This window comes from Procambarus clarkii, chromosome 72, assembly GCF_040958095.1.
Source record: "Procambarus clarkii isolate CNS0578487 chromosome 72, FALCON_Pclarkii_2.0, whole genome shotgun sequence".
Taxonomy (NCBI): domain Eukaryota; kingdom Metazoa; phylum Arthropoda; class Malacostraca; order Decapoda; family Cambaridae; genus Procambarus; species Procambarus clarkii.
Window position 1 is genome coordinate 1,531,764 of NC_091221.1, and position 16,855 is coordinate 1,548,618.

At 36.5% G+C, this 16,855-nt stretch overlaps 1 protein-coding gene across 1 annotated transcript in view; it reads right to left on the reverse strand.

The window, feature by feature from the left end:
• The window catches only part of LOC123773771 (facilitated trehalose transporter Tret1), a 171,720-nt gene that overhangs the window by 1,277 nt on the left and 153,588 nt on the right, over nucleotides 1-16,855 (reverse strand). The window contains exons 5-6 of the mRNA XM_045767702.2: nucleotides 13,553-13,971; nucleotides 1-3,850 (exon numbers count right to left, since the gene is read on the reverse strand). The exon at nucleotides 1-3,850 is cut by the window's left edge and continues 1,277 nt beyond it. Of these exons, the coding sequence (XP_045623658.1) occupies nucleotides 3,413-3,850; nucleotides 13,553-13,971 (857 nt within the window). The 3' untranslated portion in view covers nucleotides 1-3,412. The remainder of the gene's footprint in view (nucleotides 3,851-13,552; nucleotides 13,972-16,855) is intronic.

The window sequence follows — 16,855 nt, forward strand, 5'->3', positions numbered from 1 at the left end:
ATAAGCATGCAATCATTCTCACATTCATGGCAGTAATGTTGCTAAATATGCCTTTGAACAAGGTGATGAACCTTGAACCTTGGGCTCAGATAATGGAGCTCACAGTGATCCCCCCAGATGATTAATAAAAAGATGTGAATACACTCCAGTGTTTATAACTCAAGGGTATAAGGACTTCTCAACCACTCTGTAAATAATCTCAAAATGGTCATTGTTTCATCTAACTACTTCACTACAACAAAATTCATGTCAATTTCTTAACATCTACCCAGTAACCGAAATTTAACATACCAAATTAACATATCCAAAATTAAATTCTTAATAGTTTATATCTATCTACTGTCTTGCAAAAGCATTTTTATGGCAAAGCTGATATTTATTAAATACAGACAAGCCAAATTCTCAAATCACTTGATCTCATACCAACACTAGTCTGGTCTCTCCTTTCCCAGCACTACATTCAGCGTGCACCTCTGTTCCTGGGTGGTTTGTTTTTAAGCAGCTATACCCAGTTCTGCACACCAAACACAGGGAAATTATGAACACAATGATAGTTAGAATATCTCTCTTCCCACTAAACTGTCCCCATATACGCTGTCTCTCCAGACTTGTGGTTTATAAAAGCCAAAGCCATTATCACTGGCAGTATATTAACTCCATGTAATTAACTCCATGTAATTAACTTTATGTAACCTACCTTACCCCTAATTGTCAACCCATGTCTTACTATTTTTAAACAATGCTGTTTGTTGACCAACTTGTATATTGGCTATTTTCTACCATGTTCCCCCCCCCCCACCCCTTTTTTATCTTTTATTTTTTTATTTTTTTTAACTCAATTTATACTTTAAGCTCAATTACTATCAAGTTTTAATCTAATTATATTTTCCCCACCTCACCTTGCCCGAAACACTATGCGTACTAGTGGTTTTAGGTATTGTATGTACTAGCTGTATCTATAAATCCAACATTATGTTTGTAACTAATCCTCTATGACTGTACTTTTACCTGAATAAATATTTGATTTGATTTAATTTGATATATGCAGGCGATGAGTCACAATAACGTGGCTGAAGTATGATGACCAGACCACACACTAGAAATTGAAGAGACGACGGCGTTTCGGTCCGTCCTGGACCATTCTCAAGTCGATTGTGAGGACAATCGACTTGAGAATGGTCCAGGATGGACCGAAACGTCGTCGTCTCTTCAATTTCTAGTGTGTGGTCTGGTCATCTTGATATATGCTGCCACATATGCCAGAATTCTTATGAATATGCCAATCTTTAAGAAGAATGATCTCTCAAAGGTGCCCTTGTCCACACTGATAATGTCAATGCAGCAGCAATGAAATCACCTTTTTCTGATGTAATCATTAGCAGTCATACAATGACCCTGTTTATTCAATGCACACAAATTCGACTGCCAACTCTATGACAACAATACCTTCAATACATAGTTTCATCAGTGTCTATCAGATCCATATGTTTAACAGGCCTCTTACTATTACACTCATGCTGGCTCTGACCTCTTTTGTGGAAAAGATGGAGGTTTATCCAACAATGCCTCACATCCCTTCATGTGATCAATGTACATGCACTGTGATCTTAAATATACAAGCCATGTACATTACTGCCCAGGTTGAAATTATCCAGTAGATCACTTTAGCCAACAGGTCTCACTATCGAATACTGGGGAATGCATGAAAATATCATCAGAGAGGTGGTACATTTTGATGCTAACATAAACATATCAACACTTATGTGATACACTTCACTGATACCTCTCTCAGTTTTACCAATGCTGCTGCTGCCTACTACAGCCCTGCCTATGGCAACATTGCCTGCTGACCCACCCCCACACCTCCACCTCAATCTGGACCCCTTATCTCAAGCACCTTCCCAATTTCCCTAGTGTTGCTATCTCTGGCTCCAGTCCTAAGTTCAATTCTTAGGCAGAGTCAGATGTTTTAACATGTTTCCTTACACCTCATTTTAATTGTTTGCCTAGTTGTATCTAGGAGTTAGATAACTTCTGTGAGTTTTATACTGAGGAAACCGTCATTGATAAAAGAAACCTCAATAAACCTAAGAGGCTTTGTCTTAGACAGTGGGAAACCATCTCATCTTTTGTAATCAGTGCAGTTAGTCTCTGTCTCTGCAGCCAAGAGGCTTGCTGCCTGAGCAACCTACTTGACACATTGACTCTCCTAATGCTGGAAATTCTACTGCCAAGTCACTTGTTTCTTGGCTCACAGCATCTCCATATTTGGCTATATTAATCACCTTCTTCCTTCTACCATCACTGTTAAATTCAGAGAATAAATTTACTGCCATGTTACTTTGTACTTTATTTTTCTGTCCGTCAGTCATCATAGACTTACTATATTGTCAGATCAATAAAATAACTTATACATCATGCCAGTGCAAATGAGTGTCATGTATGCTTAATACTGTCATCTCTCCTGCAGATTAATCCAATTATCTCATGATTAAGCACAGTTGATAATGACTACTGGTAAATACAGTGACTGAATGTTCTTAATCTATTCCTGAAATTTTAAAAATCTGCAGATATAACTAGTGCATCCAAGAAATACAATGAATGGTAAAAAAAAAATCATGTTAAAAATGACTCAAGATAATCACACCAAAACTACTGTATTTTGAGGTCGCATCATTTCTTTGGAACATATCAAAATATCGTGAACAATATACTGTAAGCCTCTCGTACATAATGAACATTTTAAGTAACAATGAACAAAATTGGCTACTTATACATAAGAACAGCCCAGTCCTTCAATATTTAGACAGCCACATGTCAGCAGACAGTAAGGTTCAGTTGCAAGAAATAATTTTCCCTCTGTTTCTCAAGACATCTACACACTCAAATGGTAACTTCTATATATACATGCTGAGACCTAACTTACAAATCTCACATTTATCAACAAATTCCACCGACAACCTGTACAACAGGCAAGAAGCTACCAGTAACTTGTCATGGATTTTGTTTTAAATCACCATCCTTTCACTCAGGAATGTACAGTATTACTATATCCTGATGGTCAAGATGGTGTGGCTCAACAGTTTCACAAGTGCTCCTCATAAACACTAGGTGGCACCGAACACATTGCTTGTGATGGCACGAATGCTGCTCTCACATGATATCTCGGTACAATGTAATGTTTTCTTGGTTACTTTAATAGAGTCATAATACAGAACTAACTTTCCTGAATATCAGCTTATGTTGCTTAAGTTAATAATGAAATCATCTGATTTGCCAAAAGCAATCATGCTCTCGAGGAACCACTACAACCAAGGAGACCATCACTGTCAAGTAATCTAATCTTGTGACTTCACAGTCCAGCACCACCCTACACATTAAAGAGAAGGAACTACTTCAGCATAGTATATTACATCTGAATACCAGAAAAGGTGCTGATCTTCCTGTTGCGTTTAGCTCTCCTCCCAGACAGCTCCTCCTCAATTTCTTCAAGGGTCTTGCCTTTAGTTTCAGGAATGAAGAAAATGGCATACAATGCGCCAATAGTCATGATTCCACTAAACATATAAAATACATACGAGGGCCCCATGACTTCAACCATTCCTGGAAAAGTCTTGGTGATGAGAAAAGTGCATGACCAGTTTAATGCTGTTATGACAGAGGCAGCAGGACCTCTGATCTTGGCAGGGAGTGCTTCACCCATGAAGAGCCAGGGGATGGGGCCCCAGCCCAGGGAGAAGGCTATCACATAGACCATGAAGCTAACTAGTGGTAACCATGCCAGCTTCTCCACTGCAGTCTTCCACGGGTGAGGTTCATCCAAATCGCCAACCTTCTCTACTGTGGTCTATAAAAAAAAAATTATCTTGGTAATGCTGAGAAGTAATTTAGAACAATGAAATTTATGTAATGTATAATTAAAGATATGTTTGCAGAAACCAATTCGAATAACAAGTTTGATAAGTGGATTCATTGCCCACAATATTTTGATTATGGCACCCCTAAAAACAGATGTGATCAGTACTTTAGCAATTGTGAGCTTCAAACAAACCGTGACCTATTCTCTGTAATTCCTCTCATAGAATGGAATAGCAGCACACTGTTGTGGACCTAAGCTTAAAATAAATAAAACTGTGGGTATATATATATACACATACATACATACATACATACATACATACATACATACATACATACATACATACATACATACATACATACATACATATACAGTATATGACAGGCTTCAGTATGTTTCTGTGAATAATTCCATTTCTCCGACTCTACTTATAAACATCGGTGTTCCACAGGGCAGCAAACTTGGCTCTCTCATCTTTCTCATATACATTAATGACCTCCCAAATCCCTCTCAACCTCTCTCATCTTTCTCATATACATTAATGACCTCCCAAATCCCTCTCAACACCTAAAACTAATCTTATTTGCTGATGACACAACTTTCATCTTCTCCAGTCCTGACCCTCTTGCTCTAAATGTCACTATGAATACTGAACTAAATAAAGTCCATCTTTGGCTAACTGCTAACAAACTCACCCTTAACATTGACAAAACTTTCTATATTTTGTTTGGTAATAAATCCTCAAATGAAATTAATTTAAGAATAAACAATACACAAATCAGTAGTAAAGTTGATGGTAAATTCCTTGGTGTCCTCATCGATAACTAGCTGAATTTCCAGGGACACATTCTAAATATGGCAAAAAAAGTTCCTAAAACTGTTGGCGTTCTTTCTAAGATCAGATATTACGTACCTCGCTCTGCTCTGGTACGCTCTATTACTCTCTCATTTATCCTTATCTCAACTATGGTATTTATGCTTGGGGTTCTACTACCCAAAATCATTTACGTCCTCTAATTATCTAACACAAAGCTACTATTAGAACAATATCTAACTCTGGCCCCAGACAGCACTCGGTACCCTTACTCAAATCTCTGAATATGTTAGATATTAAGTCACTGCACATCCTCTCATGTGTATTATATATATTTAAAACTCTGAATTGTAATGTCAATCCTGGCCTTCAATGCTTCCTAGAAGGTTGTAACAAAACTCATGTGCACCACATCAGCAACAAATACCTATTTTATATTCCAAGAGTTATATTTAATCAAACTAGGAATGCTCTACAAGTCAAGGGACCCAGAATGTGGAATGACCTTCCCACTTATGTCAAAGATTGTACCTCTCTCAACCAGTTTAAGATGAAAACTAAGTACTATCTAATTAACTCCATGTAACCTACCTTACTTCTAAATGTCAACCCAAGTCTTACTATTTAAAAAAAAAAAATGCTGTCTGTTGACCAACTTGTATATTGGCTATTTTCTACCATGTTACCCCTTTTTTTTATCTTTTATTATTTTTTTTTTTCATTCAACACAATTTATACTTTAAGCTCAATTACTATTAAATTTTAGTCTAAGTGTTTTTTCCCCACCTCTCCTTGCCCGAAACCCTATGTGTACTAGTGGCTTTAGGTAGTGTATGTACTACCTCTATCTTTAAATCTAACAGAATGTTTGTACTGTAATGCTGCAACTATGTATGTACTGTTCCTAAATAAATTATTATTATTATTATTATTATTATTATATATAATTAAATACAGTGGAACCTCAAGTGACGAGTGGCTCTATCTATGAGCATTTTGAGTAACGAGCGAGCCACTCGCCAAAAATTTGTCTCGATTGACGAGCTTCCTCTCCATTAATGAGACAACCATGTGGTGCTTCCTAGCATTCCCACTGATTCTCGCACATTCTCGGTCACCTCCGACGATGCAAATAAATGTTTTTTTTGTTTTAAAGATGCTAATGATGCTGGGATGTAAAGGGGTGACTGCTGTGATGTTGCAAAGCACTGAATTTTTTTTGTAGAATTAACAAAACATGAAAAAATTTGAAAAAGAACAAATGTCAAAAAAGTTTGTTCAGTTTTTGTCAGGTAGGCTGCTCCATGTTTCTTAAAAAAAAAAAAATGAAAAACGAACAAATGTCATAAAGGTTTGTTCAGTGTGTGTCAGGTAGGCTGCTCCATTATTAATAAATAAATGAAAAAACAAAACGAATTGAACACATTTGAAACAAAGAAAGATTGTCATAATAGAGCATCCTACCTGAAAACCCTGAATGAACCTTTAGGACATTTGTCCATTTTTCAAATTTGTTCAATTTTTTTTTTTTTTTTTAAGAAACATGGAGCAGCCTACCTGACAAACACTGAATGAACCTTTTTGACATTTGTTCTTTTTCAATTTTTTCATTTTTTTTTTTTTTAAGAAAAATGAAGCAACCTACCTGACATACATTGAACGAACCTTTTGGTATAAAAAAAAGTGAACAAAATTGAAAAATGGACAAATGTCACAAAGGTTCATTCAGTGTATGTCAGGTAGGCTGCTCCATTGTTTAAATAATCGAATATAATATTGATGTTTTGCGGTGGTGGAACAGATTAATTTTATTTCCATTATTTTAAATGGGGAAATTCATTTATAAAGACGAGTTTTGCACATGACGAGCTCGGTGCCGGAATGGATTAAACTTGTTAATTGAGGCGCCAGTGTATATTTATAATTAAATCCATAGGAGCCGTGATGAGGGTTTGAACCTATGTGGTGGGTGTTCCCACGTATATGCTCTAGATGACTAGACCACAACATGGTATAAAAATTGCAACCTGGAGTTCTACTGAATACACGAGGCTTCCACTGCCACTTCCAATTTTTGAGGCTTCCACTGAAGCTGGACACAGATTTTCATACAATTTTCCTATGCACTTTGGCTCTGTCATCTAGGAATGTTCTACCTCTGATGCTCCTCTTTCAGTTGAAAGAGAAAGCATCAGATGTAGAACATTCCTGGATGACAGAGCCAGAGTGCATGGGGAATTATGTGAAAATCCTGGTCCAGCTTCAATGGAAACCTCGGGAAACCCTCATGTATTCAGCAGAACTCCAGGTTGCAATCCTTATACCATGTTGTGGTCTAGTTATCTAGAGCGCTTACATGGGAACACCCACCACATAACTCAGTTGGTTTGATAGAAGCTCATTCATCCTACAGCTCACATTTTTACTTTTCTATGAAACACAATCTTCCAACTAATTTACAACCTATTACTGTTAAATATCAAGTCACTGAACATCCACTCAAGTACATAATTACCTAACTGTAGTCAAAGGATAAGAGCTAAGCTCATGGTATCCCATGTACTCTACAACTCTGCACTACAAAGCTAATCCTGACTGTAAGGCCTTACTAAATGGTAACAAAACCCATGGCCGGCAAATAAAAAACAAATACTCTTTGGATATTTCTAGAGCAAAACTCAATCAAAGTAGAAATGCTATGCAAATCAAGGATCCCAAAATGCAGAATGACCTCCAAAATGTAATTAAAAGCTGTATGTCTGTTTGTGTGTGTGTGTGTTAAAAGCAGTATGTCTAACGTGTGTTTTGCTGTAATTTTAAATCTTATATACTAAAAATTTAGTCCTATGCTTTTCATCATTGTCGACTATTTAATGTATCTCATTTGTTAAATTACTTATTCGAATGATATATGCTTACTCTTTTTTTTATTATTACTTGCCCTATACTTGGACAATAGACTCAACTTCAGCATCCACATACAACATATAACCAAGAAAGTCTCAAAAACGGTTGGTATACTCTCTTAAATCAGATATTATGTTCCAAACTCTGCTCTCCTCTCACTATACTATGCACTAATCTATCTCTATCTTACTTATGGTATCTGTGTATGGGGCTCAACCTCTGCAAACTACCTCAAGCCCATCATCACCCCAGCAAGATCTGCTCTCAGAACAATAACAAACTCGGTTTTCAGACAATACTCACCTCTTCCCCCCTATTTAAATCCCTAAACATGCTAGACATAACCTCACTCCACAAATTCTCTTGTGTCAATTACATTTACAAAACCCTGTTCTTAAGTTCAAGCCCTGTTCTGAAACTCTTCTTGGACAGATGTAATAGAACAAATAATCACCACACCAGAAATAAATATCTCTTTGATATCCCCAAAGTTAAACTTAATCTGTGTAAACACTCTATGCAAATAAAGGGACCTAGTCTATGGAACTCACTCCTAATGAATTGAAAAGCTGTCAAACTTTTGCCTTATTAAAAAATAAAACCAAAAAGTACCTAATTTCATCTTCATAGTTTCCTATCTAGTGCTTGAAATTTGCACTGTATCTAGTGCTACCCAATTTCCCAACATATGTACCTATGCCATACAACTTTACCATTGTAATCATTGCTGTTATCTTATATCATGTTATACACATAGTTTCCTACATTATACCTTACAATAATCCTCAAATTATGCTAAAATGTACCTGTGGGATAACCCTTAGAAATTTACTTTAGTGTACCTACTTATTTTTCTGTCAAATTTCTTATACTATGTATTTTTTATACTTTCCTACAATGTATTTTGATACTTTCTTACAGTGTATTTTTATACTTTCTTATAATGTACAGCCTATAAACATTTTTTTAATTTTGCTAGAAATTTTTCTTCTTAAAATTATACTGTATGTAAGATTAAGGATCTGCCCGAAATGCTCTGCATGCTAGTGGCTTTACAAGAATGTAAAACTTCAAGTCTCTGTATTCTCATAAACCCAATGTACTTTCTTGCATATAAATAAATAAATAAATTATGTGGTTTACCTGATAAAATAAATCAGAAAAACTTAGTTTAATATTATGACCAAAATGCTCAATGTACCAGTAGATTTACTAAAGTACACCTTTTATATATTTTTACTATTACTATATCAATAATGTTAAATACTATATCTGTACTGTTGCTTAAATTACAGGTTCTATAATGCAATAGTCAATGCTTATCAATATTATCACCTAAATATTGTACATCATTTGTTAAATTTCTTGAAAATCTTGTGTGTTACAGTAGCTTACTTCTCATTTATTATTAAGAGTTTACCCCACTATACCTGTAAAAAAAATTAACCATTTATTTTGTAGAAAATTCTTTGCACAGTAGTGCCTTTATTTAATGTGCAACCCCTTACCTTCTGGGAGCCGGTCGGCCGAGCGGACAGCACGCTGGACTTGTGATCCTGTGGTCCTGGGTTCGATCCCAGGCGCCGGCGAGAAACAATGGGCAGAGTTTCTTTCACCCTATGCCCCTGTTACCTAGCAGTAAAATAGGTACCTGGGTGTTAGTCAGCTGTCACGGGCTGCTTCCTGGGGGTGGAGGCCTGGTCGAGGACCGGGCCACGGGGACACTAAAAAGCCCCGAAATCATCTCAAGATAACCTCAAGATTCTTATATATATTTGTGTTATTTTTGTATGCATGCATATTTTATGAATGAAATAATAATAAATAATAATTAGAAAATCAGTATGAGCCTTGAGAAGGATTCAAACCTGCACACTTCGTACTCGCAGCACACACCTTAGACCACTACACTACATGGACAAAAGCAATGCAACCTAGGATTCAACTGAATCCTCTAGAATTCTGAGGGTTCCACTGAAGCCCAACTAGGGTTTCCACGCATTGCCCTCATGATCTCTGGTTGTGTCCAGTTTTACCTCCAATGCTTCTCTTCAAATGCAATGACATCATATTAACGTGATGTATTAAGAAAATCAGTAGGTGCCACAAGTAGGATTTGAACCAACACACCTGATACTCCCAAGCACACGTCCTACACCACTCATGGAAGTACAACAACATACAACAACAGATGGAAGAAGTACTAAGGAATGCTAGAAAATTGCAAAGTGATGAGGATGGGAAAGGGTGGTCGTTAAGACGAGATCTTTCAAAAGAAGATAGAGAGAAGCTGAAACTGAACCTCGCCGAGGCAAAACATTTAAATGAGAGCAGGAATGAAGAAGAAATAAATTCTTTTTTCTACAAAGTGATAGGGGTAGGCAAACCAGTAAAGTGGTACATAAAGGCAAACCAACAAAATCAATAGAGAGAGGGGGAGTGAAGAATAAGGAGAGGGGGAACAAGTTCCTGAAGATTGCATACACCAACATAGATGGAGTGAGATCGAAGATACTGGAGTTAAGTGATGTAATACAGCTGCAGACACCAGACATTGTTGCACTCACGGAGACAAAACTTGAAGATGTAATTTTAAATGAGGTCATATTCCCAAGGGGCTACTCAATTTGGAGACGGGACAGAAAAATTAGGAAAGGCGGTGGCGTTGCTGTGCTGGTAAAAGAACACCTAAAGGTGAAGGAAATAATGACTGCCAATCCACAAGAAGTTGACATAATAGCACTAGAGATCTGCTATGAGGATGATAAACTAATGATGATAAATGCATATAGTCCACCGCCAAGCAGCACATGGTCAAAGGAGGAGCTAGATAGTAAACGTGAAGGTCTTATAACAATAATGAGAGAGATTATAGCGAGAGCGGATAACGATAGATCACGACTGTTGATAGTCGGTGACTTCAACTTGAAATCCATAGACTGGGAAGCATATGAAGCTAAAACAGAAGATTTTTGGACCTGTAAATTTGTAGACCTCATCCTGGAAACATTCTTGTATCAACATGTTAAACAAGCTACGAGGATGAGGGAAGGGGACGTTCCCTCCATGCTAGATTTGATATTTACCAGGAAGGAGGAAGAGATATTTGACATTCAGTACCTTCCTCCCTTGGGTAAAAGTGACCATGTCTTTTTGGGAATAAAGTATGCAATGCGTTATAAGCTGGAAGAAAATAAGGAGGTTGAAGCAGTTGAAAAACCAGACTTCAGGAGAGGACATTATGGTGACCTTAGAAATTTTTTTAGTGAGTATAATTGGACAGACTTGATGCTAGGCAAGAAAGTGAATGAGATGTATGGCAAGTTTTGTGAAATATATGATAAAGGCACAAAAAAATTTATACCAAAACAGAGATGCAGAACTAGGAAACAGGATTGGTTCAATAGAAATTGCGAGAGGGCTAGAGACCAAAAGACACAAAAATGGAATCAATACAGGAAGAGGTCGAACCCCCAAACATACCAGCGATACAAAGATGCGAGAAACAACTACACGGCAGTGAGGAGAGAGGCAGAAAGAAATTTTGAAAAAGGGATTGCGGACAAATGTAAAACAGAACCAGGTCTATTCTATAAATTCATAAACAACAAATTGCAGGTAAAGGATAATATTCAGAGGTTGAAAATGGGAAATAGATTCACGGAACATGAAAAGGAAATGTGTGAAACACTAAACGAAAAGTTCCAAAGTGTGTTTGTACAAAATGAAATCTTTAGGGAACCAGATACAATAAGAATTCCAGAGAACAATATAGAACACATAGAGGTGTCTAGAGACGAAGTGGAAAAAATGCTCAAGGAGCTCGGTAAGAACAAAGCAGCTGGCCCAGATGGCGTTTCACCATGGGTTCTGAGAGAATGTGCATCTGAGCTCAGCATTCCACTTCACCTGATCTTTCAGGCATCCCTGTGTACAGGAATCGTAGCAGACGGGTGGAAACAGGCTAACATAGTTTCAATCTACAAAAGTGGCAGCAGGGAAGACCCCCTCAATTATAGACCTGTATCATTGACAAGTGTAATAGTGAAACTATTGGAAAAACTAATCAAAACTAAATGGGTAGAACACCTAGAGAGAAATGATATAATATCAGACAGACAGTATGGTTTTCGATCTGGAAGATCCTGTGTATCGAATTTACTCAGTTTCTATGATCGAGCCACAGAGATATTACAGGAAAGAGATGGTTGGGTTGACTGCATCTATCTGGACCTAAAAAAGGCTTTCGACAGAGTTCCACATAAGAGGTTGTTCTGGAAACTGGAAAATATTGGAGGGGTGACAGGTAAGCTTCTATCATGGATGAAAAATTTTCTGACTGATAGAAAAATGAGGGCAGTAATCAGAGGCAATGTATCAGAATGGAGAAATGTCACAAGTGGAGTACCACAGGGTTCAGTTCTTGCACCAGTGATGTTTATTGTGTACATAAATGATCTACCAGTTGGTATACAGAATTATATGAACATGTTTGCTGATGATGCTAAGATAATAGGAAGGATAAGAAATTTAGATGACTGTCATGCCCTTCAAGAAGACCTGGACAAAATAAGTATATGGAGCACCACTTGGCAAATGGAATTTAATGTTAATAAATGTCATGTTATGGATTGTGGAATAGGAGAACATAGACCCCACACAACCTATATATTATGTGAGAAATCTTTAAAGAATTCTGATAAAGAAAGAGATCTAGGAGTGGTTCTAGATAGAAAACTATCACCTGAGGACCACATAAAGAATATTGTGCAAGGAGCCTATGCTATGCTTTCTAACTTCAGAATTGCATTTAAATACATGGATGGCGATATACTAAAGAAATTGTTCATGACTTTTGTTAGGCCAAAGCTAGAATATGCAGCTGTTGTGTGGTGCCCATATCTTAAGAAGCACATCAACAAACTGGAAAAGGTGCAAAGACATGCTACTAAGTGGCTCCCAGAACTGAAGGGCAAGAGCTACGAGGAGAGGTTAGAAGCATTAAATATGCCAAAACTAGAAGACAGAAGAAAAAGAGGTGATATGATCACTACATACAAAATAGTTACAGGAATTGATAAAATCGACAGGGAAGACTTCCTGAGACCTGGAATTTCAAGAACAAGAGGTCATAGATTTAAACTAGCTAAACACAGATGCCGAAGAAATATAAGAAAATTCACCTTCGCAAATAGAGTGGTAGACGGTTGGAACAAGTTAAGTGAGAAGGTGGTGGAGGCCAAGACCGTCAGTAGTTTCAAAGCGTTATATGACAAAGAGTGCTGGGAAGACGGGACACCACGAGCGTAGCTCTCATCTTGTAACTACACTTAGGTAATTACACTTAGGTAATTACTCATGGCTCCTGCTGATTTTCTCTGATACATCACGTTTATTTGATTTTATTGTGCAATTTATTTATTTATTTGTTTATTTGTTTACAAGATGGTACATTGGGTTTGTGATTGTACATAATGTTGGTATTTTTACATTCTTGCAAAGCCACTAACACACATAAAATTTCGGGCAGTTTCGAGCATTTTGGGCATAGCGTTTCGTGGGCAATAATAATAATGATAATCCCTATGGCTCCTACTTATGTTCTCATAATAATATTAATTATTATTATTATTATTATTATTATTATTATTATTATTATTATTAAAGGATCAGTGGCCAGTCATTCCTCTCTGTCCAGGGCTTAAACCCGAGCTGATATCACTCACAAGCATGCAGAATGAACATGTTATAGTGATAGCATGCTCATTCTGCATGCTATCACTATAGTGTATAGAACAGTCCCTGCACCACAAGAACTGTTATAGTACATAAAAATCAATCATGAACAATCAACATATTTTATTTGAATTTCACCTTTGGGCTTCATCACACATCGTAATATTATTGTCATTTCTGATCTCTAATTTAAAAAAAATGCAAATGTACAAAATTATTGTTGCACAAGTTACCTTGAGGTAGAAGAAGGTGCCAAGGGACACCAGAGATAAGACCATAAGGCCACTGGAAATGTGGAGCAAAATTTTCCGTCCCAGTTTGTCAATGAGTGCATTGGCAATGAAGGTGGCTAGAAGATTCACAACACCCACAATGATGGTGGACAGGTGACCACTAATGGTTGACCCAGACATCTCAAATATGGAAACAGTGTAAAAGATGACAGCATTGATGCCTGACAGCTGCTGGATGAGCATAAGACCTAATGATAATAGGAAGGGGCGGACGTAGCATTTATTAAATATGTCTTTCAATGTTGATGTCTCCTGGCTTGCCATCTCAAAGTTCATCTGGATTGCTTCAAGTTCATATTCAACATCAGAGTCAGACCCACGAAGCCACTGTAAGGAGCAGCGGGCATCATCCACACGGCCTAACCAAATAAGAACATTCGTGATTAGAAATATAATTTATTAGTTATAAAACAATTTTTATGAATAATTTCTTTTTTTTTTTTTTGACTAATCACTAATACTGTAGCCATATTTTTAGTAAATCTCCCTCTTTATACAATCACATTGCTTCATTTATGTGCAGTATACTGATGAGAAGACAAAGTGTTGCCAAGGATACATAGAAACACCAAGATGAGTGTTGATATTACTTGCAGGCGATGGTTTGCCTGCAAAGGCTTAATTATATCTATCAGACACACAGGGCTATAGTGTTCATAAAGAAAAAAATATAGCAAGGGTGAAGGTGTAGGGAAGTCAGTAAGGCGTAAGTGTGGTTAGGCGACATATGAGGCATTAGGCTTATGTGTTATAATTTATATATTTTAAGAATTACTCTGTAAACAGATATAGCAATGTTGAATTTTCCTTCATTCTGGTTGATGGTGAGTCAGTGATGTAGTGTTTGCTTACTGACTCAATTTATTTTATTTTATTTTATTTTATTTATATATATACAAGAAGGTACATTGGGTTTGTGAGAATACATTGGATAGTACAGTATTTACATTCCTGTAAAGCCACTAGTACGCACAGCGTTTCGGGCAGGTCCTTAACACTTTCGCGCTATCTGGACGCGCCGGCGCGTTCGGTTTCGTTTAACGTAAACGCATAGTGGACATAAAGTTATGTCTACTTTTAAAATATTTGTATAAAATTCAATTTTTATCCGATTTACTTTGGGTTTGTTTCAAACTGCGCGCTATGAGGCTCTCTTTCTCACCACTAGGCTGCATGGTACAATAAGTTCATGAAAGGTGTGGATAACTTCGATCAAATGGTATTTTGTCCCAAACGGGTTGCAGGTGGGTGACTTTAGCCGTTTATACTGGTAATTCTTCCCCCATATCATGTATTATATGCATATGTCTGTTTAGGGAATTTTATTCCGATCAATATACAACCAGAAATAACTGTGTGCAACAAGTATAAACTTGACAAACATAACAAAAGTAAAAATATTTCGTGTGTGTTTGACGCTCACTGATATGTTCCAGCGTTGTTTTATATTTGTCGCTATTCTAACTTACGCTTTGTTGATCTTTTTTACCTATGGGCACATAGAACATTCTATTGCGAACACATTGACATAAAAATGAATGACGTACATAGAAAATTAATGTCATGAGAGTGAAATAAGTATAAACTTTCAAAGCGCCGTGCGTCGTCCCATCACCGATACCGGGTAACAATTTCACCACTTCCCACACTCTTGCGGGCGGGTTGCATCATTATTCTACGCTTATATTCATATCAAAGTGTTGGGAATTTCATTGCGAGTCCATTGATACTAAAATTAATGCTGTAGAACAAGTGTGGAGGTGATTACAATCCCAAGAGTAAAAACATTTTGTTGCTGATGGGCGCTCACTGCGAGTCATCTACGTAGTTATTTATTTGGTGCTGGTATGCCTATATGTTTCGTGACTTATTTTATTGATGTTCTTCTAGAGAATTTTATTGCGAACACGTTGGTACCAAAATGAAATAGGTAGCATGAGAACTAAGGTCAGAGGAGTAAAAAGAGTATACACATTTTTGTTTTTACGCTTAAGCGATAAAAACGCAGCGCGCACATTCGGTTGGCTGAGTGACCTTTGTGGAGAGCGCGAAAGTGTTAATCTAGCAGATAATTTTAAGTAGGTAATTTCAATCAGAATTGATACTGTAGCCTTGAGTACATTGATTGTAATTGATTACAATATAATGTACTCTATTTTTTTATAATAATGTTACTGTATTTCCCTCTTTGATGATGAATTTAGCATCCAACAAGTTCATAGGGTGTTGTTCTTTGACCTTGTGTGACAAGCATTAATGGCATGGCAAGCATGTTTGAAGCAAACTTATGTTTGTAAAAAAAAGCAATGCTATACCATGTATCTATGTAATAATAATAATAATGATATGATAGTGATAATCTTATTTTGCAACCCATCCTCCTGTTTAGATTGTACCTATTGTGACAATCCTCAATAGACAGAATTGATACGTATTTAGCTTTTAGATAGTATACTGATTGGTAAGGAATTCTCTTAAAATAAATGAAGCAATAAACAAACTTAAATATTCCTAGGCCTAGTATAGCACACATATGTACTTTTAGACCTCAAATATCGTGTATTAGGCCTAGGCAGGTTAGGATAGGTTAGTTTAATTTGTGAAAGCAACACAAGTAAAAAATAGTTTTCTGGTTTGTCCAGCTCAATAGTTCAGATTTATACATTCTAATTTTTTTGTATATCGGTATATATATTTATTTATTTTACTTATTTATTTATTTATATACAAGAAGGTACATTGGGGGTTAAGAGAGAGCATAGAAATGATGTTAATTTTACATTCTTGTAATTAAGCCACTAGCATGCATAGCATTTCAGGCAAGTCCTTAAACTAACAGATAATTTTAAGCAGATAGATTACAGTAAAATTTACAAAAAATATTTAGAGGTACATTGTAAGAAATTTTGACACAAAAACAAAGATTAGAATAAAACACAATAATAACAATACACTAAAATGAACAAGGATTACTAGGTGCATTAGGATAAAAATTTCAGGGTTATACATTGGTTCACTGAAGCACAATTTGAGGATCATTTCAAGGAATAATGCAATAGAATATGCACTCAATATAACAACTATGATATCAGATGATATCTAAGATTATAATGGTAAAGTAATATGGCTAATTAGGTACAAACGTTGGGGGATTGGGTAGCACTAGATACAGTGTGAGTTAAAGCACTAGGTAGGAAACTATGAAGATGAAATTAGATACTTTTTGGTTTTATTTTTGAATAA